The following is a 13,584-nucleotide window of genomic DNA, read 5'->3' on the forward strand; positions in this document are numbered from 1 at the left end:
CAGTCATGAGAATGTGTTGAAAAAAATCACTTGAGTTAAGCTGCCACCCACCCTTCTGAGGTCAGCATGGCATCATCCGCCATTCTCCACTGACCAGTCTGGTCTAAAGACCACGCGACAATCAGTGATCCCTGTGCTTCCAGTTCCACTCAGGGAAACTTAAAGTTCCTCCTCCACTCTTTTGAGGAACCATGAGCATCAGTCTGTCTGAGTGCTCGGGGGAAGACAGCACAAGATAATCAGCCTTAACTGAGTCCCAACTATGTGCCAGGCATGCAACATACATTTTCTCACTCAATTTACCCTCTGCTTTAGGTGGGTGTAACTCATCCACATTTCTCAGATGAGGGAATGGGTGGCAAAGCTAATGAGAAGCAGAAATGAGACTTGATACTATCTGCCTGACTTCAAAGTCCTTCAGATTGGGGCGCCTGGGTGGCTCAGTGGGTTAAAGCCTCTGCTTTTGGCTCAGGTCACGATCCCAGGGTCCTGCATCGGGCTCTCTGCTCAGCAGGGAGCCTGCTTCCACCTCTGTCTCTGCCTGCCTCTCTGCCTACTTGTGATCTCTGTCTGTCAAATAAATAAATAAGAATCTTTGAGAAATGGATGTAGAAAAAAACAGAGGGTCGGGGCGCCTGGGTGGCTCAGTGGGTTAAAACCTCAGTCTTCGGCTCAGGTCATGATCCCAGGATACTGAGATCGAGCCCCGCATCGGACTCTCTGCTCAGCAGAGAGCCCGCTTCCTCCTCTCTGCCTGCCTCTCTGCCTACTTGTGATCTCTGTATGTCAAATAATAAATAAAATCTTTAAAAAAAAGAAAAAGAAAAAACAGAGGAACATGCATGAAGTCAAGGGTTACAGTGTAGCAGTAACACTTATCCTAATGAGGCATGAGCTAGAGTTGCTTTCATTCCAGAACCATCGCTGCCCTTTTTCAGGTATCTAGAACCTTCTGCCTCTCTCTCCACTTCCTGTGCCAGTCTAAAATTCCTTGGATTTTGCCACTTCATACTTTAAAAATTTTTTTAAAAATTTATTTATTTTAGAGAGAAAGCACAAGCACATGAGCAGAGGGACAGGGAGAGGCCCAAGAACTCAAACAGACTTTGTGCCGGGCGCCAAGCATGATGCGGGGCTCCATCTCGGGACCCTGAGATCACGACCTGAGCTGAAACCAAGAGTCGGATGCCCAACTGACAGAGCCACCCAGGCCCCCACTATTTTTATACTTTAGATATGTGAGCGTCCACAAGACAGAGGGGAATGTGCCCAGGTTTTGTCAGCACGGGCTTCCATGGCTTACCTTTCCTCCCTCCCTCCTGGGGGCCGGAGACTGGCTTGTCAGCGCCTAGCTCAACCCTCAACCCTCTTTCCACAAAAGTCCTGAGGGGTTTGGTTGGGCTGGTCATCCATAGCCTTGGACTCTCTGGGGGTACATAATATGTTCCCCTTGGAGCTGGGGCCAAGAAACAGAGCATAGAGCCCCTATTCGAAGGCCCCCAGGTTGGTGAACAGTGCCCAGGAGGACAGGCAAATGGAAATCTGGGGGCCCCAAGGCCTTTATTTCCTCACACTACTTTCTATGGGACACCTATAATAAAAGATGGTTTTCAAACTGGTTTCCTTGGAGCCCTGGGGGACTCCAAGGTGACCCTTGGATGGGCTAAGGGGACAGCAGGCTCTGGGTGCATGTGCGAAGGGAGCAGAGTGGAGCTGGCATTAGGTGGAGCAGGCCTCTGTTTTTATACTGGGTACACACAATGTTTTATGGGAAGTGAGAAAGCTCTATAGCCACGGAAGAGTTTGAGAGCCACCGTACAGAGACTTAAGCCCCTCCCAGAAATCTGGAACAGAACTGCCTGCTTAACTCTAAAGCTCAGGAAAGGTAATAAATATCCTTTGGCAAATTCTGGCATGACCGTGAAAAGTCGTTATAAAATGATCCTGCAAAACGATAGGACATGTAAGTTGGTGGCAACACCTGGGCAATGTTTCTGACGCGGGAAATGTGTGCTGGTGGCCCTTCCACCTGACCGTGTCCTCCTGAACCTGAAGCCGCCCTTGGAGGTTCCGACAAAGGGACTCCAGCTATCCATCTGCATCAGGCTTACACCAAAGTGGAAGGCAGGAGGGTGAGAACCCGGCAGTTCCGTGCCAGCTGTCATCAAATATTTGTTTTTGCTTTAAAAATCAACCCCTTCCCCTTGTTTTGTAACTGTGTTCTCTTAATGCTTGCTTGCTGACGGCACAATTACCCTTTGAGATTCACGCTGTACACCTTAAAAGCAATCAGATAATACCACTACCTGTACGTCTCATTATTTTATTATTAACGTTTCTTTTCCATGAAGTTATGAGTATCTGAGTCTCATTTCTTCTAAACTCTGAATTCTTAAAAAGTGGGATCTAATTGCATTCATCTCTGCACTGTTGCTTGAAAGTAACTGACACAGTTCAGGTGTACTTGGGAGATAGCTCGGGGTTGGTTCTAGACCACTGCCATAAAGACAGTATCGCAATAAAGTGAATCAAATACATTTTTGGGGCTTCCCAGTGCCTATAAAAGTTATGTTTACACTATATTGCCATCTATCAAGTGTGCAGTAGCATTATACCTAATGTGCATGCTTTCATTAAAAAATACTTTATTGACACAGAGACACGAAATGAGCAAACCCTGTTGGGAAAATGGCGCTGGCGGACTTGGTCGACGCAGGGTTGCCACAAACCTTCAGTTTGTTGAGAAAAAAAAAAAAAGCAGCAATATCTGCGAAGCACAATAAGGAAGAGGTACGCTAGTCCCTTGCTCATGGAGCCAGCACTAGATAAATATTTTTGGATGAAGGGCTCCCTGTCTTATTACCTGGAAACTGGTTGGCCGCTCAGGATTCCACTGCCCATCAAAACAGACATGCATGGGTTTTAAATCACTCTTAATCCAGACGGATTTTAATTCTGTTTTCTGTTCTTTCCTCCCTGTCCAGGTCAACCAAATAAAACCCCAAACAGATGGCTCAGTTTTCTTGGTGTGGAGGGAGATGTAAGGACAAACGGCCTCAGTGATGCCAGTTTTCCTTTCGCCCTGATCATAGGAGAGTTGTGGGAAAAAAATCCACAAAATTACGTGGCACCTGGGCTCCTAAGGTGTGATGACTGCCCCACTCTCAGCACCAGGAGTGTCCAACTCATCTAAAAACTCAAGCAACCGGAAAGCTGCCCAGGGGCTGGTCGGTCATCCTTCCACGTATTAATTCCCGGCTTAGTCTTGCTCCGTCTGCTAAAGGTCTGCTATGAAGATGAAGATGAAGATGGTGACAGCAGTAAAATCCACCAAAAGCTACGTGGCGGCCACTGGCTGAGCCCCTCATGCCCATGATCTCGCTTAAACTCCACAACCGCCTCACGGGGAAGGACTATAAGAACTTCCCCTGCCATGTGATCAGACTGCACGTGACCCGGCCAGTCACTTGACCTAGGACCTGGGGCTTCTACCGGCAAAGCGGGACTTACCTAGGAAGCACAGAGTTAGGTGGCCTGGATTTTGCAGGGGAGGCGACTTTCGGTTCTGGCCCAGAACTCCCTGAAGGTCCTGGCAGAGTGTCCTGCGCCGGCCCGGGTTGGTTTGGAAACACTTCCCTTGCTGATGTCAGGAGATGCTCTTTATCTTTGACTTCTTTTTCCCGGGACTTGGCTTTGTGTTCCGCCAGAAGGAGGTCAAATTGCTTTTTCCGGCCCGGGACTGCCCTCCGATGGCTTAGCGAATGTGTCTAAGGAGAAGAGAGATGAAAAGCACAGCCTCTTTGATCAGCACATAAACCTGCTTCCCCAGGCCCTCCATCTCAGATACAGCAATTCATGGGAATTTAGAGGTGCTTGAAAAGTCAACTTCAAGGCAACAGCTCCCGTGCTGTGGCTGGGAAGAGGCAGACACCACGCAAATGCAACCATGCCCTACACTCCTGGCGTTAAGAAGCCAAAGCTTCCTCCAAAAAAAAAAAAAAAAAAAAAAAAACAACCAAAAAAACCACAAAAACCAAAACCCAACAACAACTGGTGCAGGACGATGAGCCTCAACGCAGAGCCCACGGAAACCTCTAAGGCCAGGTGACCAGGAGGACGGGCTAGAGTTAATCCGGGTGCAGGTGGGAGGCTCGCCGTGGCCCAGACCCACGGAGCCACCGGGCGGAGGGGGCCACGGCCTCGATCCCAAGAAGCACTAGCAGTTCAGTATGAAATACAGGGCTGGGGGCTGCCCGATGGCGGCTGCCTTGGGTTCAGCTGTCCCCCTGGCCACCCGGTGTGGCCCGATCAGGGGCGCGGCCGCTGGTCCTCCCCTCCGCGGCTGCCTTTCAGGCCGCCGCCGCCGCCGCCGCCGCTGCCGCCGCTCCTGCATACATTAAAACGTAGCAGGGTTTAGAACCGCCTGTGAGTGCCTATAAATACAATTTACTGTCTGGCCTCACAAGTAACAGGGGAAGCCTATTTTTTTTTTTTTTTTCCTTCTTAAAAAGCCAGCCAGCTCGAGGCAGGCACTCTGCTACCATGGAAGAGAAGAAAGCATTTCCCTTACAAAGAACAGCTGGGGGTCATGTCGAGGTTCCACACCCTGCCGTGTGCAGAGAGTGGCATGCAAACATTTCGACAAAGGCCCCAGCGAGAGCAGGAAGTATTTTTTATGGAAAGAGAAATACCTTGCAGGTGAGGGATCTTGTGCAAGGTTTCTTTGTCTCGGGATCCAACACTCCACAGTGTTTATTTGGGTCAAATTCTCTCTCTGGTTTAAGAAACAAACAAAAAATATAAGAAAAAAGGAGACTAAATAGGATTTGGCATTAAGACTACATTTTAAAAAAAATGCACATTTGCACCAACAAGTGAGACATTGTCAGGCAATCTGGTTTTTTGTTTTTCTTTTCTTTCTTTCTCTTTTTTTCCCAACCGGCTGCTAAAATGCTTCAAGAACCGCTCAGGGGAAAATACACTCCCCTCTGACCCCAGAGTTCCAAGTCCAGCTTAGGTCGGGATGCGGGACACAGCCCCAGGTGCAAGGACTAAGGAGGGGAGGGGCGGGCAGGCACAGAGGGCAGGAAGCCCTGATGCTTACACACTTTATCTCACTTAAACGGTTCCCCAAGCACTTGGCACTTTGGGCTCAGCTGGCTGCAGACCAGGGAGGGCCACTGTTCCTCCCCGGGCAGCTCCAAGAATACGTCACACACCCCCCCCCAGCCCCTTACCTTCCCGCTAGTTCTCACCAAGTAAGTGGGAGAGTGTTCCTTGCCATGTCAGTGTGACCTGCCTCTCTTGTGCTTTGCCAAGTCCTCAGCACCGGGCTTTCCACACAGCCCAGCTGACCAGAAACATGGTTTACCTGATTCAGCAATGTTTGGCAGTGTCACAGGCAGGGGCAGGGGGAAAGGCTGGGTGTGTGCTGTCTGTGCACGTGAAGGTGAAGGGGCACAGAGGGCGGGGCCTGCTGCTCTCTTGTCGCTCCTCCATGGGAATGAGCCTGGGCTAGCCCACCCACTGGGGACGGAGGATGGCTGCAGGGAGGCCAGGCTTCCTCTCGTTCCTGCCCTCTTACTGGGCTGTGGATGGCACTTGATGACGTTCCTTCTAAGAAGTCTGCTCTGTCTATACCCACTTTGGATCCCTTGCCCCTTCTGGATGACCAACACGCTCCCCTCCACTGGAAAAAGAGGGGACGTGAGACAAGCCCTGATGGACGCTTTCCGCTTCAAAGGTCCACGTCTCAGATAGGCCATGCTGTTTCTGGAAGGCACCCAGCAACCACCTGGGTCCTTTGGCACAGGGAAAACATAGCTCCTCTGGGCATTTGGGGAGGTTGGCAACAGTGTCGCAGGGTGGGTGGGTGTGTGGGTGGGAGGCTCGTATATCAGTTTGCAGGAAAGTCTCCTTAAGAGGTTTGAATAGCTGCAAACCAAACAGGGCTTTACCTGAGTAGCCGTCTGAGATTGATGGAGGAAACTCTGAGCATAATAAATGAACGTGTTCTGTTTTTAAAAGAAAGTCTGGGGCCTGTGGGGTGGTTGCAACAGTGGCGATGATGGCTGCGACAAAAACCATTCTAAGATCCGAGACAGGTTTCCTGGCTGGACATCAAAATGCCTCCCCCTCTTTTTTTTTTTTTTTTGTTTGCTTTTGTCATTGTCATCATCATCATCATCATTTTCTTCTTCCTTTTTAAAGATTTTATTTTTAGTAATCTCTACACCCAACGTAGGGCTTGAACTCACGACTAGAGATCAAGCGTCTCAGGCTCTTCTGACCCAGCCAGTCAGGCGCTCCCTCACACCGCCTGCAACTTGTTGTTGTTAGCTTCTTTTTTAAGACTAGAAAACTGTGAGGCCTGGAGAGGCCCGTTTCCTCTGAGCCCTCTCTGCCTGCTGAGGACTCCCCAGGAGCCAGGCCCCAGGCTGCCTGCCACCGAGTTCTTTCCCCGGGGCCTGTCAGAGTCACAACCGGGCCCAGATCCACACCAGCGCTCACCCTGGCCTGCAGCTGAGCAGGTTGTTTGGCGGGGGTGGGAGGTGGGGGAGGAGCTGGCTGCCAAATGTGAAAGCGAGACAGAAACAAGCAAAAGACCCAATGAGACAAAACAACCAACAAAATGCAAAACCAACAAACACCAAAAAAGAACCCCAACCACCCCTCTACGACTTCAGGCTGGGCCGCAGGCTGGAAGCCATGGTCATGCTTCTGCCTCTGGATGCCGCCCAGCTGGGCCTACTGGTTTTTCCAGGGATGTTGCCACCCACCCCTGCAGAGTGAACTTGAACTTTCCGTTCAGGAGAGAACCAGGAGCTAGGGGCTCCTGTCCACACAGCCGCCCCCCCCCCCCCCCGCCGCCCCGCCACAATGCTCAAAGAGTGCGCCAGGCTCTACCTTTCTTTCTTGAGAGTGGGTGAGCAGTACCGAGGGAGAAGTTTAGGGTAAACATCTTTTGCATGCTTGGGTCCAAAGAACTTTTAAGAAATGATTTTTTTGAACAGTTACAGATGTTAAAATAGGACACCTGAAATACAGATTAACACGAAGTAAAAAATAAAAATGACCCACAGTTCTTAGGCTGATTCAGAATTACGCTCTTACTGGAGGGCACAGTTTCTCTCTCTCACCAGGTGGCTTTCACTGTATTTTCTTCCTTTCTTTTTTTCCAGTCAACATTTGATAAATGCCCCCGGTGTGTGAAGAAGTAATAAAGTTTATAGCTTTTCTTGGTCTTTTGGAGAAAGCAGAACCACCAGATTTAGCTCCACAACAAATCCAAAGCAAGTATCATCCACATGGGGGCCCCTGAAGGCAACCACTGCCTCCAAGACCAGCCCTGTGCACCTCTCTGGCCATCCCAACTGTCTACGCAGATAACCGAGAAGGAGATCCAAGAGAAACCCCTCAGCCTCGCACCGGCTGTGCTGGTCTGAGGGTTCCCAAGTGGGAATTCCAACCTGGATTTGTAGGAAAGGTGGTCGTAGCCCCAGACCATGGAATCAACCAGGCGACCAATTAAGACCCAAGCATGTCCGCTCCATGGCAGACAGCACTCATGGTCCTGCCCCGCGTCAGCCCTGACCTACTGCGAGGTTTCCATCCCTGTGACTGTCCGACTTCCCTGCGGAGAAGCTTCTGTGGAACCCGGGCCGGTTCAGCCCATCAACCTGATAAGACCCTCGAGAATGAATGGGCTGTCGTGTTTGGTATAAGGCATCCTGTCTTCTGGGCCGGGAGGACCCCTCCTGCTGAGCACGGAGTCAAGAGCGAGAGCTCTCATCTGGCCCGGAAATAAGAGAACCCGTTTTCTCTCGCATTTTTAAGTTGGGGGGGGGCTCCTGCTGGCAGGTAAAGCCCGTGTTCCCCTTACAACAAAACGGACCTGCTTAATGATAAGAACACAGCACTGCTTGGTCATGGAATGTGACCCAGATCTAATCGGGAGCCAGGCTCGAAGGAAACAGACACGTACCTGAAAGTCTCCTGTAAGGCTTGTTGTTGTTTTTGGTGCCATTTTGGTGCTTCTTGTCTATTGTGGCAGACAGAATTCCTTTGCCATTTAAGATCTTCTCTGGGGAAGGTGGCACTGACTTGGACATCAAGACTGGCTTAATTAAAGGTGGGGTGGAGACAGCAGAGGATGACATGGAGCAGGAGGTGACCACGGTAGTGGTTGTAGAGTTCATTTTGACATTGGCACCATCTGCCTTCACTAGGTTAGGGATTTTCTCTAAACTGACTACAGGAACCGGAACGCTGAAAAATAAATGAACAAACACACACAATTGCCTTCTTTGATACATGCGGTCTGCTGAGAAGCTACACGCGCCTCTCATCATCAACACTTGCTTATCACTTATTTATACTCCTCTCATAAGCGAGCAGCAGGACTCCCGTGTGGACGGGAAGGAGATCTGTGCCTCGGAAAGGACCGACAGGGGGTTCAAGGCTGGCACAGTGCCCGGGCCGGCTCAGAGCTGACTGAGTCCCTCCGGCACCGGGTTGTCCCCATAGATCCTGCAGCTCCCCCCCTTCTCAGTCCCTCTCTGCCGGCGGTCTCTGGGACAGCACCTTGGGCAGAACAAGGTGCCTGCTGGGAAGCTCAGGGAGAGATGCTGTTTGTCCCCTGAAGACGGCGTGCTACCATGACACTTGCTGAATCATGTCCCCTCCCCCTGCTGCTCGCTGGCCTCCCACCTCGGAGATCAGGCCTGACATCTGCTTGGCTCGGGAGCGCTGACAGGCTCACACCACACGGAGGCATGGCGGCAGGCCAGCGCGCCATGCCACATGCTGCGGGATGACTCCGGGAGCACTCAAATCCTGGGGATGGGCTCCAACGGAGTGAGGCACCGTGTAACGTTATTGAATATTCCATTTTAGGAAGCTAGTTATGTAAATAGGCAATTCTCAAGGCTGGCAGGTGAGAGGATGAATTTTAAGAAGACAGAGCACAAAGGTGCATGTTTGCTCTTCAAAATCTGTCACCTCAGCTCCCCTTCCCTACGATTTCTCCTGTAATGGATATGCATTTGATTTCTGCACATTTAATGCTGGAGAACCCTGTATCTGGGGGGCCGTAGAGGAGTCTGTCTCAGGGTCTTCAAAGATGAGATGGGATGAATACGCTTTCCTTTGGTTCCTGAACTAGATTCCCTTTCCTCCTTGCAGGAGGGCAGAACGCTAACACTTCAGCCCCCCATCACCTCTGAGCTGAGTGGAGCCGACTTAGCTATCTGAATGCCAAATGGTCTAGAATATAGTTTATACATGCCTGCAGACAATGTAGGGCATGAAAGAGAGGCTGGTATTTGTGGGGGAGGAGTCTTATCTGTCCACATGGCTGGTGAGCTCTTCCTTCTTTATGATTTATTCACAGATCATTTTTTTGGTCAATTTGTTCATGAACTCATTTCAGCAACCCCTCAGCCCTTGCCGCTTTGCTTACTCTGAAACCCGATCACAGATGTTATTCGTAGGTCTTTGCCAGGGAGAAGGGCACTTGGTGGTGAAGAGGATTGTAGCTGGACGTCCCTGACTTTGTCCTGGGACCACGTGCTTTCTTGGCCCGGGGAAGGGCGGTGTGGGACTTCAAGCCCCGTGTGAGGGGAAACTGGAACAGTGGGTTTTAGTAATACACCAAGTCCCTGATAATTCCGCCTTTGACCAGTGTCTCAGTCACGGAGGTACAGCTGGACTGAGGCAACTTTCTATTTAATGGCGATTCTCAGAACACTCACACAGGGCTGAGGAATGGCACAGGCAGCCCTTGAAGTCAGCACACTGAGAAGCTGTAAAGATACTACCTGGTGAAATTAGTGTTGCACTCCTGAGTTTTTCCAAATGGTAAAATAATAATAATAATGATAATGATAATAACAATAATAATAATAAAACCGGGGCGCCTGAGTAGCTCAGTGGGTTAAAGCCTCTGCCTTTGGCTCAGGTCATGATCCCAGGGTCCTGGGATGGAGGCCCGCATCGGGCTCCCTGCTCAGTGGGGAGCCTGCTTCCCTCTCTCTCTCTCTCTGCCTGTCTCTCTGCCTACTTGTGATCTTTGCCTGTCAAATAAATAATAATATATAATTAAAACAAATAATAATAAAACCACGGGATATGGAATTCTTCTAGGCTTCCTTCACTCAATTTTAAGAAACACTAATGCCAATCAGGGTCTTGAAGAGCCATTCCCACACTTGTTCATAGTGGCACAATTCAAATACTATCCATGGGCAGATGATGGGATAAACAAAATGTGGGCTTGCCATACAACGAAATATTAGCCTTATAAAGGAAGGAAATTCTGAAACACGGATGAACATTGAGAACATTACACTAAGTGAAATAAGCCAGTCAGAAAAAGACAAATACTACAGAATTCCACTTACATGAGGTGCTTCGAGGGGTCAAATTCTGAGACAGAAAGTAGAAAGGTGGTTGCAAGGGCTGGGGTAGGGGAAAACAGGGAGCTGTTGGTCTGCGTGTGTGAAGCTGCAGTTTTGCAAGATGAAAAGAGTTCTGGAGATTGGTTGTAGGACACCGTGAATGTATTTAACACTGCTGCACTATATATTAAAAATGGTTAGGATGGTCAGTTTTTTTTTTCTTTTTTTTTTTTAAATTCAATTCAATTAATTTATTAAAGATCTATTTTATTTATTTATTTATTTAAAGATTTTATTTATTTGACAGAGACAGAGCACAAGCAGGGGGAGAGGCAGAGGGAGAGAGAGGGAAGCAGGCTCCCCATTGAGCAGGGAGCCCGATGTGGGCCTCAATCCCAGGACCCTGGGATCATGACCTGAGCCAAAGGCAGTGCCTCAACTAACTGAGCCACCCAGGCACCCCAAAAGATCTATTTATTTTAGAGAGAGATAGAGAGAGCATGCAGGAGTGAGGGAGGGGAGGGGCAGAGGGAGAGAATCTCAAGCAGACTCTCCACTGAGCAAGGAGCCAGACACAGGACTCAATCCCACAACCTGTGAGAACATGACCCGAGATGGATGTTCAATCCACTGAGCCACCAGGCAGCTCCCCACCTTTTTTTCGAGTGTGTGTGTGCATGTGTGTGTGCAAACAGTGGGGTGGAGGGTATGGTGGAGGAGCAGAGGGAGAGGGAGAGAGACAATCTCAAGCAGACTCCCGCCAAGTGCAGAGCCTGACGCGGGGCTCAATCTCGCGACCGAGATCGTGACCGGGAGCCAAAATCAAAAGTCGGATGCTTAACTGACTGAGCCACCCAGGCGCCCAGGATGGTAAATTTTCTTATGTGTGTATTTTACCACAATTAAAAATACAATCCAACTCCCCAGCCCCCAAATTCATGCAACTTAAATTATACATCAATATCTTGACTTTAAAAATACTCATTACAAGAGCTGCTTACAAAGCTCTTGTCGATTTAGTCACCTTGGTTCTGATCTGCTGATTTTTATTATTTTTAAAGAAGGAAGTTCAACTTCAAATGTTGATGGAATTCCAGGTGGGAAGATTCTCCCGCGCCTGAGCGGCCTTCTCGGACGTACTTTGTCGTGAAGCCCAGTAAATTCAGGACAAGAAACTAGGACCTTTGGGTTTCAAGGCTGGCTCCTGTCCCATGAGCTGGTAGGAGAAAAGGGAAGGCCTCCAGTCTCTGTGAAAAATGGCCGGGGCCCATGTTGAGTACCGCGATCTCAGCGGACAAAGATACGATGTTGGGAGAGAATAATCCAGAGCGATTGTATGAACCGGAATAAATTTCAAAACTGAGTCAAATGGTCCTCCGACGCTCACAGTACAGTCTGCATTTCTCCCCTAAAGTCAATGTCCAGCTCCGACAGGCTCCTTAATTCAGCCATGAGCACAGTGCCAGCTGACTCCTCTTTGGTCACGCTTCTGCCCTACTGTGTTGGGAACTGAGCCTGAGCCAGGCCCCCTAATACCTGCGACCGATCTCCTGATTTGCAACTTTCTCCGCTATATAACAAGTGTGCTTCATTCCTGCCCGGTACTGCCAATGCTTCCAGAACTCCAGCTGGACTGCGATCCCAGCGTCCATGGGCAGGATGTGGAACTGGAGTCCATCACATACTAGACGAGAAGCCTAATGTGAAGTTCTCTGGATTGAGTTTTCTTGTGTTGGAATGGAAGGTGTTAGGGGAAAAAGTCCGATCAAGAGTGTTTCAGTGGGTTCCACAGACCGGGTGAGTAGCAGGGACTCAGGTGCTGAGTAAGTGCCTCTGATACCAGCACTCCATCTTGGCAGCGGGAAGAGGATAGGAGACTCTAGTTGTTTTGGGTGAGAATTCCAAGGGTGTCTGGTAACTAATGGAGATTGGCTGTATATAGAATGAAGGAGGAAAGGGATTCCTGGGGGGCTCAGTTGGTTAAGTGTCTGCCTTTGGCTCAAGTCATGATCCTGGGGTCCTGAGACTGAGTCCCGCATTGGGCTCCTTGTTCAGTGGGGAGTCTGCTTCTCCCTCCACCTGCCACTCCCCCTGCTTGTGCCACCCCCACAAATAAATTAAAAAAAAAAATTTAAGAGATTTTACTTTATTTATTTGACAGAGAGAGACACAGCGAGAGAGGGAACACAACCAGGGGAGTGGGTAAGGGAGAAGCAGGCTGCCCGCAAAGCAGGGAACCCGATGCGGAACTTGATCCCAAGACCCTGGAATCACAACCTGAGCCGAAGGCAGATGCTTAACAACTGAGCCACCCAGGCACTCCAATAAATAAAATCTTTAAAAAGAATGAAGGAGGAAAACCTGGAACCTGACCTGGATACTTTTTTTTTTTTTAAGATTTTACTTTTTAAGTAATCTCTATACCCAATGTGGGGCTCGAACTCACAACCCCAAGATCAAGAGTTACATGCCCTTCTGACTGAGCCAGCCAGGCAGCCCTGACCTGGATACTTTTATCGTTGGTGTCCCTTCTGCCCCGCTTTTGGGCTTACCTGCTAAGGTAACCTGCCTCTGGTCTGAGCTGAGATGGTACTTCTGCTGGGAGGTAAAAGACGACAGGGAAGCAAGCATCTCGGTGATGGTGGGAAGGATCAAACCCATCCCCAAAGGAAATGAGAATCAGAGACAGACAGAGAGAGGTGAAAAGCCTTCCCGTTTGCCCTTGCCAACCTCATTCCCCAGGATCAATGTCAGCCGTCCGTCCAGTGGAATATTTAGTCTCTCTTCTTCACCACTGTTGACAACAGCCCTCAGATCCGAAGCTGATGAACAAAGGAGGAAATGATGGCAAGATGGTGCCACCTGATTTGGAAAAACTAATCCCACAGACTCCATCTTTTTCCAGCTATGAGCTCAGGAAGGTGCAGAGAGCCCGGGCCGCTGCTTCCGGGGCACGCCAATCCCCGCGGGTATCTACACTCCAGGGCATGGGAGTCCGGCTGTCTGGAAGCCTTCTGTGGCAATTGCCTCCCGCTTTCTCCCACCGTCCCCCTCTCCCTGCTCCCCCTTCCTCTCCCATCACCCCTGGCCAGGACAGCGTCCCAGCCCTGGGCAGTGGACCCTGAAAGACAGATTTAATTTCTTTCCACTGGTAAGAAGCCAGAAGATGCTGACCCCCGTTTTCATG

The 13,584-nt window shown here is 49.8% G+C and overlaps 1 protein-coding gene across 15 annotated transcripts in view; it reads right to left on the reverse strand.

Annotated features, from left to right (window-relative positions):
• ATXN7L1 (ataxin 7 like 1) overlaps window positions 1-13,584 on the reverse strand; it is a 234,915-nt gene that overhangs the window by 22,777 nt on the left and 198,554 nt on the right. For 13 of the 15 annotated variants that reach the window (XM_032873347.1, XM_032873346.1, XM_032873345.1 and 10 more), the window contains 3 exons: window positions 7,985-8,268; window positions 4,692-4,774; window positions 3,511-3,767 (listed from right to left, as the gene is read on the reverse strand). In XM_032873347.1, the coding sequence (XP_032729238.1) occupies window positions 3,511-3,767; window positions 4,692-4,774; window positions 7,985-8,268 (624 nt within the window). Of the gene's footprint in view, window positions 1-3,510; window positions 3,768-4,691; window positions 4,775-7,984; window positions 8,269-11,421; window positions 11,498-13,584 lie in introns of those variants that run through there. The other 2 variants (XM_032873361.1, XM_032873360.1) reach the window with 2 other exon arrangements.

The sequence above is a fragment of the Lontra canadensis genome, unplaced genomic scaffold (assembly GCF_010015895.1).
Source record: "Lontra canadensis isolate GAN:19392208 unplaced genomic scaffold, GSC_riverotter_1.0 scaffold48, whole genome shotgun sequence".
NCBI lineage: Eukaryota > Metazoa > Chordata > Mammalia > Carnivora > Mustelidae > Lontra > Lontra canadensis.